Source organism: Apus apus, chromosome 7 (genome assembly GCF_020740795.1).
Source record: "Apus apus isolate bApuApu2 chromosome 7, bApuApu2.pri.cur, whole genome shotgun sequence".
In the NCBI taxonomy this organism is placed as follows: Eukaryota; Metazoa; Chordata; class Aves; order Apodiformes; family Apodidae; genus Apus; species Apus apus.
This window is the reverse complement of record NC_067288.1, coordinates 12,797,882-12,819,303: the sequence shown is the minus strand read 5'-3', so window position 1 is coordinate 12,819,303 and position 21,422 is coordinate 12,797,882. Positions and strand designations below refer to the sequence as shown.

At 36.7% G+C, this 21,422-nt stretch overlaps 1 protein-coding gene across 2 annotated transcripts in view; it reads right to left on the bottom strand.

Moving 5' to 3' along the window:
* Positions 1-21,422, bottom strand: part of DPYD (dihydropyrimidine dehydrogenase) — a 335,213-nt gene that overhangs the window by 301,651 nt on the left and 12,140 nt on the right. For both annotated transcript variants that reach the window (XM_051624784.1, XM_051624785.1), the window contains exon 2: positions 13,062-13,172. In XM_051624784.1, coding sequence (XP_051480744.1) covers positions 13,062-13,172 — 111 coding nt within the window. The remainder of the gene's footprint in view (positions 1-13,061; positions 13,173-21,422) is intronic.

The window sequence follows — 21,422 nt, the reverse complement described above, 5'->3', positions numbered from 1 at the left end:
ATTATTTCATGTCTCTTGGTCTGTTTCATTATGTGTCACAGCTTTTCCTTTCTTATTTTTTTTAGATTGCATTCCTTTTTTCAACTCCTGCAGCTCTCTGACTTCTTTGTGCTTGCTTAACTATTACCCAAATGGCTCCAAGCAGGACACACTCAAACTGAAGAATAAATAAAAGAAAAATACTATCTGCAGCCATGCGGTGTTGCTTAGCAACACCCTGTACCTCTCCACAGCTTTTCTAGAGCCCTGGTGGCAACAGAGCTTTTCAGACTTATTGCTACTAATATATGCAAGATCCTTCTTACATTGTTTGTCTGTTCACTAGCAAATAAATGCAGAGGAAGATATAAATGAGAAAGAAACACTCCAGAGAAAGAACCAACAAGAATGGCCACATATTCTGATCCACAATGCCCCATGTCTCTCATGTTCTCTGTAAAACACGTGCAGCTTCTGTTACTGCTGTTCACTAATACTACTGCTGTTAAAATCTTTGAGAAATAGAACATTAAAAAATATTTCTTATGCAATTAAAAATAATTTTAAATTAACTCAAATAGTTACTTTGTATGCTTTTCTGGCTGGGATTCACTGACTTCTTACACTGTTGCAAAGTTGCTTTTGAAAGCTTTGTACTACAGAAAAGACAACAGGTTGTCTCCATACCATAGAAGATAGGAAAAATGGTCTAAGTGTTGTCAAAAATTCAGTGAGATGATTAAGGAAGTGAAGTTTGTTCCTAAAGCTTATCACAGAATCACACAGAATCTTAAGGGTTGGAAAGGACCTCGAAAAATCATCTAGTCCAACCCCCCTGACAGAGCAGGATCACCTAGAGCACATCACACAGGAATGTGTCCAGGAGGGTTTTGAATGTCTCCAGCAAAGGAGACTCCACAACCTCTCTGGGCAGCCTGTCCCAGGGCTCTGTCACTCTCACAGTAAAAAAATTTTTTCTGATGTTCTTTCTCCTATGCTCCAGTTTGCACCTACTGCTCCTTGTCCTATCACTGGACATCACTGAAAAAAGCCTGGCTCCGTCCTCCAGAGACTCCCCCTTAACATATTTGTAAACATGAATGAGGTCACCCCTCAGTCTCCTCTTTTCCAAGCTAAAGAGACCCAGCTCCCTCAGCCTTTCCTCATAAGGGAGATGTTCCACTCCCTTAATCATTTGTGTGGCTCTGTGCTGGACTCTTTCAAGCAGTTCCCTGTCCTTCTCGAACTGAGGGGCCCAGAACTGGACACAATATTTCAGATGTGGCCTCACCAAAGCAGAATAGAGGGAGAGGAGAACCTCCCTTGACCTACTAACCACACCCTTTCTAGCCCACCCCAGGACGCCACTGGCCTTCTTGGCTACAAGGGCACATTGCTGGCTCGTGGTCATCCTCCTGTCCACCAGGACCCCCAGGTCCCTTTCTCCTACACTGCTCTCCAGCAGGTCAGCCCCCAACCTGTGCTGGTACATGGGGTTGTTCTTCCCCAGATGCAAGACTCTGCACTGGCCCTTGTTGAATTTCATCAAGTTTCTCCCTGCACAACTCTCCAGCCTGTCCAGGTCTTGCTGAATGGCAGCACAGCCTTCTGGTGTATCAGCCACTACTCCCAGTTTAGTGTCATCAGCAAACTTGCTGAGGGCACACTCAGTTCCCTCATCCAGGTTGCTGATGAAAGTATTGAATAGCACCGGTCCCAGTACCAACCCCTGAGGGACTCCACTAGTCACAGACCTCCAATTAGATTCTGTCCCATTGACCACAACTCTGACTTCTCTCTTTCAACCAGTTCATGATCCACCTCACTACCTGACCATCAAGAGCACACTTCCTCAGTTTATCTACGAGAATGCTGTGGGAGACAGTGTCAAATACTTTACTGAAACCAAGATGAACCACATCTACCACCCTACCATCATCTATCCACCTAGTTACTTCCTCATAGAAGGCTATAATGCTTGTCAAACATGGCTCTCCCTTGGTAAAACCATGTTGGCTGCTCTTAATGACCCCCTCATCCTTGATACACCTAGAGATAATGCCAAGAACAAGTTGTTCCATCACCTTTCCAGGGATGGAGGTGAGGCTGACAGGTCTACAGTTACCCACATCCTCCTTCTTGTCCTTCTTGTAGACTGGAGTGACATTTGCTATCCTCCAGTCCAGCAAATATCTGGGTAGTTAAAATCCCCCATGAGGACTAAGGACTGTAATTGCAAGGCTGCTTTCAGCTGCCAGTAGAAATCCTCATCAGCTCCCTCATCCGGATCAGGAGGTCTGTAATAGACCTCCACAACTGTATCTCCCATGCCAGCCTGCTCCTTAATTTGTATAGATCCAATCTTACAAGATTTTCAATATCTATTATTTTTTATTACTTCAAAGGTGACAGAAGTTAAAGTGAAGCTTCCCCCTCACTCCCTCTTTTCTTTTAAAACAAAAGTTTGCTGCACTCAGTCTTCAAAAGTTAGAAACAAATGCTCTTTGAGACCATGTTTTTCAAAGTGCTGATGATTCAGCATTAACTAGACTGTTTCAAGGGGACAGATACTGAGCCAGTTTCCTGCACAGTTGTTTTTTTATTATTATTATTCGAGCATTGAAAGACTCCTTCCAGTGGCAATGTCTGAAAAAAGTCTTCTTAATTTTAGGATGGAAATAATGTTTACCCAAAGGATTACAGCCTTAAAAACATAAGGTGCCCTGGAAAGAGAGTCAAGAAATAGAAATGCTAAAGCAAAAGATAGCTACATAATTTAGCTAAGGACCAATATATGATGAAGCCCTATAGAATACAGAAAATGTTCAGTTAGCATGTGGCTTTCGGAAGGGCATCAAAATCAGTGTTATTACCTGGAATTTAATGTCTGCATAGCTGAGTACCAGTAGTAAGTGAAAAAAATACAGAGATCATCCTGTAAAAAGATATTTAACAGTATCAATCTGACAGCTACAAATTGTTAGGTAGTAAAGAGAAAGAACAAATGATTCATAGGTAAACAAAGGAGAGAAACAAACTGAGGTACATAATCTCAGTTCATTCACCTCATTCCTACAGTAATGTTTGCAGAAATTAAAGGCCAAAGTAAGCATATGTAGAGTTGGTTGGAGAACACAGCTGAACCCACAGAAGACACAGGCCACCATAAAATAAACACAGGCATTGCAAAGCCAAGCACTTAATTTAAAAAATGCCTATAAAAAGGTTTGCTGTTACAAAACTTGATTTGGCCCTTTCGCACATATGCAGTAAAACAATACTTTTAATCATTTGGTCATACGCTCTTTTATACAGAAGCACTGCCTGACTCAGAACACAGAGTAGTGTGCTCACCTCATCAATAGCCTTTTAACATGTGTGCTTAGTGTGTAGCATTATTTACTGCACATGATTGAAAACCTTACTTGATGGCAGAACTATTTTTGCCCATGAACATTTCAGTGGGACTCATCACTACAGTATCTGAAGTGATTTAAAAGCTATTTATTCTACATCCTATGATTATCCCCTTTTAACTGGTAGCAATCGGCACAGAAAGTCTATTCAATAACTAAACATGCTATGTCAGACTCCTGTGGTCCAAAACATTAAAGTGTATAGAAGACTAGAAGTGACAACTTGGATAATCAGAGTTACTCTCTTGTCTTCACATCCAGATTTTCTCATCTAGTTGATGGAATGATCACCTTCTGATCAGCAGGTATTTCTAAATCATCTTCTCTCTTAATTCCATCCATTAGCTCCAAGTCATTCTTATCCTCAGCCCTTGGCTGTACAGCCTACTAATTGCACTATTAAACTTATTCTTATCTTCTTTTTTTTCTAAACTTCAGTGTCACACAGTTCTTTATGATGTCCTAGTTCCTTCTGTATTGACAGTGCCTGTCGACTTTTTTGTAGCATGCTCCTAATATTTATGTCAAACTCATTAATGAAGATATTAAATGGTATGAATCTGAAGACTGATCCTTCAACAAGCTCTGCTTGAAGCCCGGAAGCTTCTTTTTAAGTGCTATTCACTCTCATTTCCTTTCTATCCTGTCCCTTATCCATGTTACTATTCCAATCTAAGCAGATACTTCATCATTAATTGGCAAAAAACCCAAAGAAAACCTTGTCAGTGTGGCAGTGATCTATCCCTAATGATAAAGGCTTATATAGCTTACTTAATACTATATTTCCCATAATGTGCTTAATGAAACCTGGCTTCAAAATTTGCTTCCCAAGCTTAGCATGCAGTTATAGTTGCCCATCAGTTCTCCATCTTTTAAAATAAACTGCATCAGCTATTCTTTCATCAAGAACTATAACATACAATTTATTTTACTCTTAAGTTTGTAATTTCACATATCAATTTTTCCGTGGTACTTTTATGGACACTTTTCTGTCCCTTTGACTTTAGAGAAGAAATGCGCCAAGTTTTCCATCTGGCCCATTTGGGATAGTTTCCATTTCTGCATTTGTGTGACCATTAGTCACCTCTTGTTTTACTGAAACTAGGACAATTTACAAGGATTTTAGACGATACTTAGGATGTTTAATCTTATCTTCATACTGGCTTTCCTTGTTCTTTCATTTCTTTTAATTTAGATAGCTTAAGAACCTTTTACTATTTGTTTTATATAGCTGAATAACCTTTTACTGTTTGTTTTAATTTCTTTTTCCAGGTGTGACTTCACTTTTGAAGGTTCTCACTTTTCCCTCTGTACTTTCTGCTTTGTCCATCAATGTCTTTTGTTTTTTTCAATTCCTTCTGTATTATTCTCATACCCTTACTATTCTTCTCGAAGTTGTCTTCCAGTTCAATCTGAAACTTTTGTAAACTTTACAAGTTAGGATGTAAATTCCAAATAAGTTTTGTATATTTGAATTAACAACCATCACCTCAAAATCCATGTATTCGAGCTGTTTAGTTCACTTCAGAGATCTAAACTGTTTTCTTAACATGTGAGTTTGTTTTATAAAATAATAAGTTTTGGTAAGTCCTTTATAGTATTTATATTAAATTAAGAAAAAAAAAAGAACAAAAAAAACCACCAAAAAACAACCACACACTGCCACATGCAAGCTTGATTAATGTTGAATCCTGTGATTACCCATTCTGACTACTCCTGTATGCTAAATTTAAGGCTAAGATCCATTCAGCCTGACACCTGAATTGGTGAGAGTTGATACTATTTAAAATTTTATGTTAACATTTCTGATTTAATGACTGTTACTAACAAAGTTTGTCAGTTAAAATATCAAAGAATACCTTCACCCTACCATTACTAGGTTCTGTGGTTTTCCAAGCTGTATATAGACAGTCAAAGCATCTTGCAGTGACTTCCGTATCTAATAGCATTGCAATCAATTCCAAGTACAGAAAGCTTTATGAGTAACGGAATGAGAATGGTGAACTTCACAAAATATAATTTCAGTAGACTCAGTGATGGTTGGTATGTCTCCTGAAAGATATACTGAACAGTACAGGAAAGTAGGAGGAAGGGCAAACTGACAGAAATGCACAAAGAGAAATTTATTGTGGAAAAAAAAAAATTAAAGCACTTAATAGACCTTTATGATCACACCAAGTCTCCCCCATGGCCTGGAAATAAAAATCCTAAAAGCAGGGAAATTATGACCCGCGCCTAAGCATATAAATCTCTAAATATAAATAAAAAGCACAAGCACTGTAGAAATAAAATCAGAAAACTAAGGGACCAAGCAAATTTTAATTAACAAGGAAGAGAGAAAAATAATGAGAAAAAGGTTCTATATACATGCAAAGCAAGAAGAAAATAAAGAGAAGTATATGTTACGTACAGGAAAGGAGAACAAATAACAAATTTTGCAGTGTAAACTGAATTATTCCCAGCACCTCCTGCCCTCTTCATGAAAATGGCATGGTACAGCCAAAATGTTTACTTAAGGTATTTTAAGCAAGAACATGGAATTGCAGGTTTGAGTATGGAAAAAAGAGACTTTTTTTTAATCAGACAGATAGAGTTCATATATCATTGAGTCACCAAAGAACTAACTGAAGCATTCCACAGACCACTATCAATTGCACCCAAAGACTGTGAGGGCTTGGGGTTCTAGAAGGCCAGACAAGACAAAGATAATGTTTCTATTTAAAAAAAAAAAAAAAAAAAAGGGTGGGGGGAAGTGCAAATTGCAATCATAGTCCCCAGAAGAGAAAATGGAATACATTTGTTAAAAATGATAATCTGATATAAAAAAGCCAACATGAGAATGTAAAATAAATAAATAAAAAATCTACCTTATTTTCTGTCCTTAAGAGGATGAACAGTCTCATGAATAGGTGGCAGACATGACAACTCTAAAGTACTTTTTTTAATAGATATTCCACACCATCAGGCAATTAAAAATTTAGTCTAGATAAAACAAACATCCAGCGAGTGCACAACTCACTGAAAAACAACCCCTAGATTGTTATATCACTGAAAAAGGATCAAAATCAAGATGTTTCATGATGTTCCCAGGACCCCAGTGATTTGGATAGCTGGAAAAGATGAATGTACCCATGATTTCTACCAATATCATGTTAATGGAATAAGATAAACAGGGAAGTAAGAGATGTTAAGCATTTTAAAAGGCAAGATAAGAACTAAAAAAAAAAAAAATCAAGACAAATGGGAGGCTCAGAAATTAGGACATAAATTGAATAGAAGACCATCCAATGCTCTTGCAGAAGGAACAGCACATCATGGGATATTTCAATGTGTTCACTGTCTGGAAAGATATCTAACAAGAACCTTCTAATACTCTAGATTTTGTACCAAATGGAAACAATCTTAAACTGTTCTGCAAGTAGAAGGACAAGACAGCTATTTGATCTTCAACAAATGAAATATATTATATTTTAGGAAAAATTTGCTGTTGCATTGATTAAACAAGTACAACAAATCTTCAGCTCTTCAAAGAGGGTTATACAAATATCTGTCAAGAAATATCTTGCTATACTTTATTCTGTCTCAATCCAGAAATTCTCTCAAACCTGCATTTTTTTGATTCTGTGGTTAGATTGATTTCGTTTACAGTCACAGTCAAATCTGCTGTGTGGAAACCCTATAGCAGGTACTCAGCACACTAGATATTAGTTTACTGCCTTTCCCTAAAGCTACTTTGATGCATAAAGGTTTGGTTTTATCCTTGCTATCTTTTCACTGTCTGTTGCACTGTCAACTTAAAAAATATCTACCTTCATGCTTGTCTTTTCTGAATCAGGCATATTCCTTGAGGCAACTATACAAGTAGCCATTTGGATGCTTCTACTTTTTTTTTACGTGATTTACCAATGTTAATAAGGTTCCTCTTACATGGCACATGAACAAGAAATCTTCAGCTTATTTTTTTAAAGGAAAATACAAAAAGACATTAATTACAACTTAATTTTCAAATGGAATGCACATCTTTAGCTCTATAGAAGAAAACCTCCTCTGCTTTTTGCTAGCAGTTAAGCAACAGCAGGCTGCTGTCCTATTGTCAATATTAGAGGGGAATAGAAAGTTTTGCTGAGTGATTGTTACAGATGCTTGCTGAAGAAACAGGACTAATTTGAGATGGAAGAAGTGACTGCAGAAAACACATGCATGTAGCTTTCTGGAGACAGCTGGAATGGCTGGAACAGGCACACAGCCAGAAAAACTAAGAGGGAATATGCTTCAACATGGCAACACCACAGTTCCAGAGATGGCACCACCCACCAGTTCCCATATCATCCATGTGGACCACACATGCTATAAGGAAGGTTATTCTGCCAAGGAGTACCTCACATTTTTGCAGACTGAAGAATCCCAAAAACATTATTTCTGATAACAATACTAGATAGGTTGCTACATTTATTTTCAACACTATATTCAAACAATGTATCAGATTATAAAATAGCAAAGAAATAATTATGAAAGTCTCAAATAATTCCTGAGATGAACCACAGAAAATTTAAGAGTTCCTGAAACCAAGACACTATTGTAAGCAAAGAATACTGCATATCGGAAGCAAAGGAGCAGTGAGTGGTGAACAGTAACTGCTTTCCACCCGGGGACTGTGCATTGGGATAAAAATGTTCTGATGTACCAACATACTTTTTCAATCCCCAGCCTGTTACACATTCTTGTTTCAAAAGCATCAAGATGCTACTGTTTGGGATTTTTTTTAAATATAATGTTATCATGATTGGTTAACAGATCAAAACCAAGCTTTTCTGCCAGACCTGTTCATTCATATTTAAATCATTTTTTTATACGTATATATGACTGTTTTATTTTAGGCATAAAAGAATTGATGGACCAGTACTCAGAAAAATTTTGTCCAAATATATGGCAAGGTTGCAGACAAACTGCAAGCAGGGTCCTGTAATGAACACTTCAGTGCAACTTAAGACTGCACAGTGCTACCAACCCTACTTAAAATACAACATTCAGCAAGCTATACTACTTTCTTTACACTAAAATTGGTGTCTCAGCTACTTTTACTTCTAGTGAGCAGATGTCTTTCAGGACTTAGACCATATAAATAGATCTGAAGTGAGTAATTATGAACATGCTCACAATGGCACAGGTTTCTCCAAGAAACAACGTGCAAACACTTATAATTTCTCGTGATTGTTTTTAATTTTATTGATTTCCAAACAGAACAGAGATGGGACTTTCACTATATAAGAAGTCTAGGAGAGGAAACGAAAGAGTGAAAGAGCAGTATAGTCAACGGCTCACAACAGAAAGAAAAAGTGGGAGTAGAGGGGCTGAAATAGTCTTGTTATTGTTATTTATTCTGTTGTCTAATATACCAAAACAAGAAGGCAACTTTATCTTCATGCAGTAAACAAAAAAAGTACATATATAGAAATACATGTCTAAAAACCAAAAAGATGAAAGTTAGCAGTGAAGATTGTTTCCCATCCTACCTCTACTCTCTGATCTGTTCAGCTTTAATGAACTAAAAAAGGATGTGGCATAACTTGCCATCAGCTAGTATTTGCAATTTGAAGCACAAAAAATGTGCATAAAAGCATTAATTTGTAGCAGTCAGGCAAGTTAGGAGCTATTGAGATATTCTAAGGAAAATACCTAAAGATATTGAAACTAAAATAAAATGGAAAATTTAAGGATTATTATATGCATTTCTTAGAGCAAGTATAAGTGATATCATATATAAAAATGTAAACCACTTTATTTCAGTAAAATAGTTATAAATGCCAGCATATGGTATCGATATGAGAAAATGCAGAGTAATTAGTTAATCTAAAAAATGCATGAGTAGGAATTTGACTGCTAAATGATTAAACTGGTACATTTTAAAGCGTGTATTAATATTTAATTATTGACACTATGAGAAATGAGAAAATCTCTTGATGTTACTTCTCAGCTCTTTCTGATACTCAGTAACCCATGTATTATTCATACGAATAGTTTGTGCGTATACAGTCAATCACTAGTTAAATAAAAGAATCATTCTCAAATTCCCTAATCACCTCAATAGATCCTAATGCAATATTTTCCACATTTGGGAATCAGAGCGTTTTATTTAAGAAGTCAGTCTGGCCATGATGAATGCAGTGCAGCCTGAGCAGACATCAGTTCAAAGAATCAGATGTCAAAGTGCTCCCTCTAATGTCCCTTAATCATCACACCAATTAGTGGTTGAATAGTGATGTGATTAAAAAGACTGCTGCTATCCTATACCTATTCAGACTAGTAGAATTCTACATATGTTCTACCAATTAATGTTTGAATAGAGCAGCGATTAGAGAGACATCTGCCATTGTATATTCATTCAGAAATGAGCTAAACTTGCATATTCATACGCAATGAAGACAAAAATAAATATTTGCAAAGGTAAACTATACGTTTAGATTCTAAAGATAATTGAGTTGATTTCCTTTAATAAGTGTTCTCTATTTTACTGTATTTGGGATTATTTTTAATTTTATAAATACATAATCTTTCATCAATAGATGCCTAGAAATGGCCAATTTACTGAAAAAGCATTTCTTCATTAAGGTTTCTGATTTCAGGCCTTGGGTGAACTGGGTTTATTATCTACTTGTTTGCAATGTGCACTGTTTCTGATTCAACCCATCAGGGTTTTTTGTGGACTGCTAACTCAATTATTCTGTAACTGTGATACATGATTGGGCACAAAAATCACATGGCATTTTCCCATCTCACTAGTAGTCAATATGTAGAGTAACAAATGGATTATAGTTGAGGAAGAATCATCTTATCTACAGATTTTTATATGCACGTTTAGTTACATTTGTAACTAAGAGATCCTTACATTTTTTTTTTAAAAAAAAGTATTCCTTTTTACAGGTGTCCATACATAGCAGTGACAACCACAGAAACACTATCAAAGTAAAAAGCAGATTGAAATTTATAGCTAACTTTTACTACTGTTTTAGGGAGCAACCTTGTCCTCTGAATTTAAAGAGCTACATGATCTGTTACATCCTGCATTGAATTGCAAATCCCGCTCTCCAGAGTTAGCACAGAGCAATCCAGTAGTTGCACCTTCACGTTGCACAGAAAAAGACGAGGTGAAGAATTTAGTTCTCTCTAATGGCTGGAAGGAACTATAGAAAAGGTAAAGACCTTTGTCCAAAAGCAATGTCCCTGCAAAAAAACTGCTGAGCTTAAAGTGATTTTCTTCAAGGAAGAGAGGCTCTTGTTGCACAATGCTGATCTGGCTTAGCACATGTAAGGACAAAGAACAATGCTACTACTGCCAGAAAATCAATACTTTTACAGGCTATGGCAATTAACTACAAACCAATCTAAACTCCATTTCCTCTTCACCTTTCTTCTCTGACTGAAATACTTCCAACTCTTCCATCTGGAGCAATTACTACTATTATTTCTAAGTGCAGAAACTGAAGACAGTCTGAATACATAGGCAAGTTTGTATCATCATCTCATATATCCTTAGCAGGTACCTCAAAGTGTTCATTATAAAAAAAGGCTGGACTACAATATCCTACTGAATTCTCTAGTGACAAGTGAATTCATAAAAATAGTGGAGAAGAATTTCATTAAAATAACAAACCCACACATCTACAAGGTAAAAAAAAAGAAGCTGTCCCATAATGCTTAGAAACCCTACTCAAAAAGCAAGGAATTCAGTGTGTTGGGTGTAATGCAAATGCACACAATGCATGCCCAGCTAGTTCATGAATTAAATGTCAGAAAGCATAAAATACAGACAGAAATGGAATTCTAGAGAGTAGGAAAACAAAAAATATAAATAAGATGTCTAACCAATCCTGAACTACCTAGGAAACCCCTGAAATCAAAGCAAGTCATCACAGCATCCATAGTTCATTTAGCTGTTTTAGTTTAATCTGTAAATTGATTACTTAGTATCACCATCTCAAAACTCCTCTACTCTTAATTTCTTCTGACCAACAGGAACCTCTGTTTTGCCACACAGACTAGTGAGATCTGTTTATACCACCTTTCAGCGTGACTCAAAAGAAACCAGTGCTAATGCTTAGTTTTAGCACTGTTACTAAGGGTGACTTGGCAATAAAGACTTTACCTACTCTGATCTAAATAACTGAGCTAAAGTTTCTGAAGGAAAGCTAACTGATCTTGCACATACAGCTATAAATCACTTTTACATCAAAATTTGGTTGCTAACACAGTAAATAAACAATAGCACTCACTGAAAGCATAACTGAGCCTTTTCTAATGTTGAGGAAAGATATCGACATCAGGTTTTAACTTCAGAACTCATTTAATGGGCAACCCAAAGTGTCTCAGAGCAGGCTAGCTGTTAAAATTTCACTTGTGTAATTATTCTGAGGAAATATGTAAGTATGCCATCTGGAAGTGTATTAGACATTACAAAATCACTGCCTGCATGCCTCAGCAGATGCAGCTTTGTTCAGAGTTTTGAGGGCTGTTAATTTAATTAGTTTTGTATTTTCATACTCCCACCTTCCCTTCAACAGTAATTCTGCAAAGACAGCGTCAGTACAGATTTAAAAGAATACAAAGCTAAAAGCTAAATAAAGATTCTATGGAAACGCAAACATACTAAAGTATGGTTGAAATGCTGATTCCCTGGGTTGCTCCTCCCAGCAAGTATTTTTTGGTCATACTGGATTTCATAATTTTGAGCAAATTAGGAACACTTTGGGTTTTTTTTGTTTTTATTTGGGTTCTGTGGTGTGGGTTTTTTTGCTGTTGTTTTTTTTTTAATAAGAATCCATAGAGAGACAGTAAAAATACTAGAAACCTTCTAATTGGATGAAAGATCAAAGAGATGACAAAGTCTGATAGGATTAGTCAAATATCACACTGAGACCAGGAATCTGAATACCTAGAAAAAGAAGTGGTATCTAATGGCAGAAATACTGAATACACTTTATCATGAAAAACTCTTTATTCTAAAGCCACCTATTTCCTGAAAAATACAACACATTATTTAACAAACAGAGCCATTTTTAAATTTAAGCTTTATGTAGTTACATATAACATATATACATATGGTCATGTATATAGTACACATCTAAGTAGCTCTATGTATACATAAATATGTATATAACAGACACACATGATGGGTTCTCCTATTTCTGCACTGAAATAAAATAACCTTTAAAAGTCTCAGAAAAAAAAAATAAAATAGTGAAGTGCTCTTCTACCCAGTGCTACTCTTGGAAAAAAAGAAAGAAAATGAGCAAGTGGGCAACAGCCCTGCAGGGTACTGAAGAGGCAGCTGACACTGGCTACTGAGGGAGAGCAAGTGGCTCTGTGAGGCTCAGGAGGCTATCAGCCAGCTGTGATACTGCTTGATACTTGAGAGGGATCAGACTCCATAACAAAAGGGGAAAAAGTTGCATTAAAGACTTACTAAATCAAAAAAAGGTAAAAAGGTATGGCATGCACTCCATTCTGAAAAGCTGCTCACAAAGTAACTTTGTATCTACTGGAACAGAACTGGGAGCTGAATTTGGCTACTGAACAACACAGGAAACTCATTTTAACTTCTCACACAACTGAAATTTCAGTCTCAATGAGTTATTGTATGTTACAGATGCAATAAAAATGTGCACTTACTGAACAGCTTTTGTCTGAATTCCTTTTCCATTGCTTTTTGACTTGTTTCTTTGCTGCAGTTGAATGAAGAGTTGCATGCATCTGTTTCCGGGGATTTAAAGCCAGAATGTTCTATAGAAAGAGAACAGAAAATATTTTCATATAGATAAAACTTCCAAAAAGTTCAAAGCCTCTTAAATCACACCTCATACACTTACTTACCTGTTATGGAAAACCAAAACACAACTACTTAATATTATAGTCCAGCTCCATACAAATATGTTTAGATTTGTATTGTCCACAACACTTAGATTTTGAGTGTTTAAAGACATTCTAGGACTGCTTCAAAAGAATTATATTTACTGGCCACAATAATGGTTTCCATTCCTGGATGTTTTTATGTACAGCATACAGAAACACAAAATTCTGCTTCGTTATATTTCTTTAAGTAACACTTGTAAAGCAAAACAAGCAAAAATATTTTAAAGGATCTAGGTTATTTCTGGATGCTTCATGATTTCCATATAAATTCCAGCTTCCCCTTCACAGGAACCTGCTTTTATGCCTAGTGAGCTGATGAGTTTATTTAATTTCTCTTACAATGCTTTTATTTGAAGGACACAAACAAATACTGAGAATGCAGCTGTAATTTTAGTTGACACTGGTGGTCTGGTTACACAGAAAGAATGAGGTTTGTAACATCTTTCATTATACTAGTGTAACTCAAAAAATTAAATCAGCTTTTTGGAACCCAAACTCTTTCACATCAGGCAAATGACAGGTTTCCGTAGCAAGATTGTCTTCGTTTAATCCAACGGGTGAGTGTGAACAGCGTGCAAGTGACAGATCCAGAGTCAGGTCTGTGATGGAGAACCAAAACAGGCATATTGTTGGTTGTAACTCCTGGATTGGTTTTGTAAGTATTCCTTAAAAAAAAAAACAACTTGATTTTAGCACTGTACTTCTCCCCTGTGGTGAACAGGGTGGGCTTATTCTGTTACTATATGTCGAAGGATGTGTGACACTGACTTACAGAAATGGAGACTGAACATGAACACGAGTATGATGTGCTTATTAATATATCAGGATGCTTCCTTATTTTAAGTCTGGTTGAATGAATGATAATGATGAAAAAAATAACCTATTGTATTAATTCTGTTGATGTTTACCAGATTTTTTTTTATTATTATTTTTTATTTTTTTAATACAGAGGAATCGCATTCTAATCAACTCTTTAATTCCTACTCTGGACTGATCAGTAATCCATTTTTCCCACAAAAGGGAAATCTCACCTTTTTGAAAATTCTACCTGGAAATAACAACATAGCCCAATACAGTGACTCCCAGCTTGCCTGAAGCACAAACAGACAAAAAGGTGGGTCACAACATTCAAAAGAGTATAGATTATTTAGCAGCCTACATGCTGTTGACTTTCAGCAAGAATTAAAGGGTGCAATCAGATCTGCTCTGCAATTCCAGCAGTAAAGCCTATGCTCCATTTCTGGGTGTTACCCAGCTGAGTACCTCAGGCAAGATGTGGCAACCAAATGCATTCAGTGGTGGTTTATGCTAATTTATTTCATTCTTAATTAAAACAGAACAGGGACATTCATATAAAGGATATCACTTACAGCATCTCAGTTGCTACTTTAATTTCTCAAGATGATCGAACTCAACTGTCACAGCACATCTGACTCATTGGTGATAGGCTGTTGAGTGTCCAAATCACCCAAACCAGGCAGTTCATCCTGAATCACACATACACTTTAGCAAAATTTTACCTACTCTCTCTTGTAATTGCTCAATGCAGTACTCTTGGCCATGAATATTATAATTATTTTAGCAAACTGAAATGAATTGCAAATTTCTAGTAATAAACTGTAACAGATGTACTCCACTGGGTACCGCACCAGTTGGTTTAAAACCTGGAACAAATGGTGGGGCAAGCCAAGGACGGAAGGATCCCCATATGTTTGCTCCTGTTGGAATTCTGCAGCAGGAGCATGGCTCCAAGCGCAACAGTTGCAGAAATCCAAAAGGACTACGTAGCACAGCATGGCTCAGAATTAAATCTGAAATAAAACTGGCACAGAGCACACTAAATCATATACACAAGAAAAAAAAAAAAAAGCTTATATTCCCACTACCTAAATAATATACTATATGCCTAAATCTTGGAGTGCTGACCAAGGTGGCTGTTCTATCTAGAGATCCCTGGTGTTTAAGAACTGCTCAAAAGTTAACTGCCTATATGGGAAAGTAATGTAAGTACTTTGGGGTCTGTTAAACTGTCAGAAAGGAAGATTAGTGAGGGTGTTTTCTTCCTATTCATTTCAGTTCCCTGGTTGGTTTTCTGCAGCTTGTGGCTAGCCACACATTTAGTAAATTTAACAAATAAATTCAGGTATGTGAAACAGTAAGTGGAAAATTACTGAGAAGAAAGTTCTAGAGGGAGCGTTGCAACTGGCACTTAATGTATGCACCCAACTAAACAAACATAAACCACCAAGGACATGCAAGAAAGGAATCCTGGTACCTCCAGTCTCCCAAACACACTAGCTATATGACTAGGAGAGAGCTCATTGGTAAGGAGAATTATTTGAGCTTCTATGCTCTTGCTTGTCCCAATTCCATGCTTATTCTGCTACATGAATTCCCATTCATGCCAAATAAGATGCTGTTTGATCTCTCCAGATGTTGAAAGAGCAAGACTGAAGTTCCTCAATGAAGGGTGTGGATACATAACGCATCACTTTGCAGAGTTCAATGAACTTTGGATTTCAGATTAAGATGCTATTTGTATCACAATGAGGAACTTATGAATTATGTATTTAGTTTTACATTAAAGGCAACATTTATGTCATTAAAAACATAGCAGATATAAATCTATTCTTATTAATGGCTACAAATCAGAATATAACTGCTCTATTTTTGTAGAAATCCGTTTAGGTACTACGTTGATGAAGAAAGAAACAGGGCTATGAGGAAGTACACAGAAGTAAATGCAGCCCATGTGGAGTACAAGCTTGTGTCACAGCTGCACAACACACACTGTACAGTTAAGCATGCAGCTTTGCACAACAAGGAAGATTATGGGCTCCACCAAAGCACTAAATTTTCTTTCATTATTTCCATAGATTACTTTGTAGACTTCATTTTGGGAAGCAGGCCAACTGGTCTGTCTCTACAGAATGCAACTCAACATATACTGCAGATGACTCCTTCAAATATGACAACCTTAAGGAATTCATTTAATAATAAACCATGACAATTATTTATTTTATGTCTTTTAAAAGACAAAAGATTATTAGAAGCTAAAAAATATTAAAGAATTATTTAATTCCCTAATACATCCTCTTCCAAAAGGGAACATATTCATTACAGCAAATATATATATTGATTTAGGTTGCAAGTATCCTAAATGCTATAAACTACTCATATGTAATGTACATTGAGAATTACTAGCATTCATGGCTACATTTGTTAAATTTTGAGAAATTAGTGATAAATGATTATATCGATCTGTGCCAACACAGTAACAGTTTATGAGAATAAACTTGCCATAAGCTATTCAATATGTTTATTGCTCAGCTTCTACTTAAAGGCTATGATTAACAAGTCTACACACACACACAAAAGCACCTTAGCTCTAATCTTCACTATCATGTATTAATGAAAAGGCTGTAGAAGTTTTAAAACAGCATGTTATATTACAATGAGTAATTTATCTAGAATTTGAATTAATATTACTCCAAAATAAATAATTCCAAAGCAGTCATTTAGGATAGGACACATTCTGCAGTTGGGAGTCCTGTTTCCAATACAGTATTTTCAGGTAAATTAAGTTAAGTTTAGCACATGCTCTGCAGTGATTCAACATAAATTTCTGGTATCGAAATTTCTTGTAATTAAAAGTGTCAGTCCCATTTTATTCCCATCTCATAAAACCACCCTTTTAGCTAAAACTATTGTAATTTAATCTAATTTTTAATTATATGCATATTCGGCAAAATAAAGTTATGGAAGCACTATGCTTATAGGAATACTTCAACACCAGTGGGGCGGGGGGGGGGGGGGAAACAAGGGAGGGCAGACAGAGAAGGTATGGTGTAAAGAAAAAAAGCACAATTTACATCACAGGTGGGACTGCAGTGACCTCAAGGAAGTCATCAAAAAGTCCTGCTAGTCTAGCATTGTCTTTGTAAAATGTATGACATAACTCAAAAAAAACCCCACAAAAAAACCCAAACCAACCAAACAAAAAAAAAAACACCCACAAAAAAACCCAAACCAAATAAACCTTGTCAGTTGTTGCAGTATTGAAACCGTGTAGACTTCTTAATAAGACAAAATAATAGTTTGCTTTTTTCATGGATTCTGTCTATGTTCTCTAGCTTCTGTGGAAGTTTCTTATGAACAGCTCCAAAATGCTTGTTCAAGCTCACCACAGATCAATACAGATACAGCTGCAGTGAAGCTGCTGAAAATGCAACTGTTCACATGCAGACTAAGATTATGGGCATAAAAGGTGGTCCCATGGATTATGTGATTTGTTTTAGCACACAGCTCATTTATCTAGCCCAGCCCCTGCAAAACACAGGTTATCTCCTGGTTTATCCCAGTTGCTTCACAGAGCATCCTCAGTTAACCTCTTTTTTACATATCAATCAAAGTTCAGGATTAAACTAGGCATGCTAGGGAATGCATGTGGAGAGCAATTTAACCCACACCATTCCATTAATCTACCCAATTTCCTTAAAAAGAGTTGTAATCTCCCTCACAGCAAGTAACACTAAATGTATTGCAAGATACATATGTTCACCAAATGAACATAATGAGAACATATTTTTTCAGAGAGTAATGAGTACCCTAAACAATTAATTTCAAAGCTATGCAAGTGTTAATTCACTGACAGAAACAATCAAAGAATGGTTTGGGTTAGAAGGGACACTAAAGGTCATCTAGCTTCAACCCCCCTGGCATGGGCAGGGACATCTCCCACTAGACCAGGTTGCTCAAAGGCCTATCCAACCTGGCCTTGAACACTTCCAGGAAGGAGGCATCTACAGCTTCTCTGGGCAACTTGTTCACAGTCTCTCACCACCCTCACAGTTGTGAATTTCCTCCTAATATCTAACCTAATTGAACCTCTTTTAGTTTGAAGCCATCGCCCCTCTTCCTATCACTTCATGTCCTTTTCCAAAGTCACTCCCCAGCTTTTCTATAGTCCCTTCAGGTACTGGAAGGCCACTATAAGGTCTCCTCAGAGCCTTCTCTTCTCCAGGATGAATAGCTCCAACTCTCTCAGCCTGTCTTTGTAGGAGAGGTGCTCCAGCCCTCAGATCATCTTCATGGCCTTCCTCTGGACACACTCCAATAGCTTCATGTTGTTCATGTGCTGGAGGAAGTACCTGGGATTTTTCCCCTTGTATTTTCTAGTATATCTGACCATGAAACTAATTTCAGTAGTGTTAGTCAAAGACCAAAGAACTCAATCTGGGAGTATTTGTTTCCATTAGACTAGATGACCCAGAATAGTAAGTTTTGTTTAAAAATAATGTTAGTTAAGGAAAAGATTACTAAGGCATGAACTCCTTCTATTCACATCTTAATTGAATTGCCTAGTTAACATTTTACTTCTGACATCTACTCTGCCTTTTGGAAAGCTGCATGAAGCAATAAGAGTTAGATTCAAACAGGAGAGTTTGCAACACTGAAAGATAAACAAGACTTAAAAAAATAAGTATCTGTTCTGTCACATTTTCCAGAAACTAGCTGTATGGTTTTTTTCTTTATTTAAATATATGGGAAACTGCTGTGAGTTTCTTCCTCATGCTTATGTATGATAGAATATCTCATAAATTGATAAGTCTGTCAAATGTTTACTTCCTTACTGAAGATCTGAACTCTTTAGAATCTTTACAAACAGTTTGTGTAACATTTTAGGAATTCATCCAAAAATCCCAAAAAGTAAAAAACACTGCTTTCACAGTAGTTCAGGCCTGGTTTAATTGTGAGGCAGAAGGCCAGAAGAAGTTAGATGAAACATGAAATGAACACAGACATCACAGGAATACTGTGGTCAGCCTTTGGAGAACCCAATTTAGAGAGGAGCCTGAACAGCATGGGACTCAGAAGGGAAACTACCGAAGAACTATATTTGTATATTACCAGATAGGTTTTCTGCCACAACTCTCTCTCAACAAAGCCATGCCTAAGAACCAGCAATTTACATTATTACTATCTCTTCAAACCAGAGTCCTCAAGGTCCAGAAAGATGAAAGAGAGGGCTTCACTTTTCTGGAAAGACAGCCAGTCTGTGACTAGGAAACATGCCAGAAGAGCAGCAGTGATTCAGCCTCCTGTGAGACAGCAGCTGAGAAGCCAACCGGCTCAATCCTGAACCTGAATCCCTGTGCACATATAGGGAGGGAGGGAAGTGAGGGAGCTCAAGCACACCCAGCAAAAGACTCAACTTTTAATCACAAGACTTATTTATTCTCTGGGCCACACAAGCTTAGAGTCCCAAAAAAGAGTAAGAATTCAAAGGCCAGTGGATCACCTTGTGGTAAGCGTATTCCTGCTGTGCACCAACAGGGCCACTGCCTGTCACACAGCACTTAAATACCACATCTGCATCTTTAATTTCCACAAAGCTTTAGTTTTTCCTACAAGACAGACTACTTCTATATCAGAACAAATACGTTTCAGCTTCTTGCACTCCTTGCACAGTCTCTAATATTTAGTAAGACTATCCTTTATCCTGTAATATCATCACAGCATACTGGGAATCCTTGAGATGTAGTCCTAGATCCCTCATTAGATACGTAGAAAGTAAGGTTTCCAGAACAGATTTACAACTGTAGATTCTCGTGGTCCTCAGACTTCCCTGCACTATGCAAATACTGCCTTATAACAAAATGTCCCAGAATCATCAGGAGAGTCTTAGTTACAATGTCTACATTAACCGGTAAACTTCACACTTTGTTACATAAGCTGTTAATGCATTACAGATTAACAAAGTAGCAAAATTACACAATCCTAAACACAGTTTACCAAATTTTGTTGTTACAGTAACTTTCAGGTTAAGAGTTTGCTTTCTCTACCGCAGCAGCCTATTAATACTAGTTATTACTGCAAAATCTAGAAAGTTTATTAAAATAGAAAACAAGCAAAAAAACCCACGTTCTTGCTTCTCATAGGTACCAACCACTACTCTCTATTGGAACAGCTCTGGGTGGTAAACAATGAGGCTGGAAACTCTCCATGCTGCTTCCTTCACACAACTAAACTCTGCAGAAGCACCTTGACCCTCACAGGGGAAACTAAAGTGAATACTCACCCTCCTTACTTAAGTACCAACTAATATCCCAGCATTCAGTGAATTATTCCTGTATGAAACACAAGTACGTGTACATTAAAAGCTACACAACTTGAAGCAGGCTCAAACTTCACTGTACTGTAAGATGAAGTTCTCAGATCTGAGGCTCCTCCAGGAACATCCTATTCTGTGATAAGATCACATTTTCACATTATCAACAATACTCTACCTCAAAACCAGTTAGGGTTGACATAGCAAATTAAGAGAAGCTACAGGTCAGTACAGCTCTCACAGACTTACTCAAACTTGAATTTACTATTTTGTATTCATTTTGTTGAATAACTGTTTAGTTTATAGCCTTTAAAAACAGAAGCCTTTAAAATTTGGTGCAGCTATCCTTGTACATCTACATTTAACATTTTAATACATTTTCTCTCTATCTGGACAGTCTTCAATCATCCAATGAATTGGCTAAATGCAAAAAAAAAAAAAAATCAACAAAACCACCACCACCAAAAAAACCCCACCCCCCAAAAAACCCAAAACCAACAACAACAAAAAAACCATGGCAATTAATGTCCCAGCCTTGATTCTTAGCTTCACAACTGCTATTACTTTAAAAATAAGCACATGCACAGCCTCCAGTCTGTAAAACCCACTACATTCAGGGAGACTTTTTTTCATTTTCCTAAAAATTAATATCTTCCTTCTTTAAAAATCAAACTTTGTAGCTTCAGAAAACAATTAGGTTTGCATCACAGGTATAACAGAAGATTTTGTTCCCTCAGTGTAATATTTATCTATGCCTGGATCGCTTGCACATCAAGTTACTATTATATGAGGAATACTAACATTTGTAACTAGTCATTCATAAGGAGAGTAGTTTAATGAATATCTCACAGCAAAATGGATCATTATCATACACATAAATTTACATCCCGCTTCTACTTTTCTGCAAGAAGATAGACAGACTGAAAGAGAAAGCAAGCTCAGTTGCCTCTGGAAAGAAACTTAGGGCCAAAACCAAAAATAGGCCATTATATCCCCATTATTGAACCTTT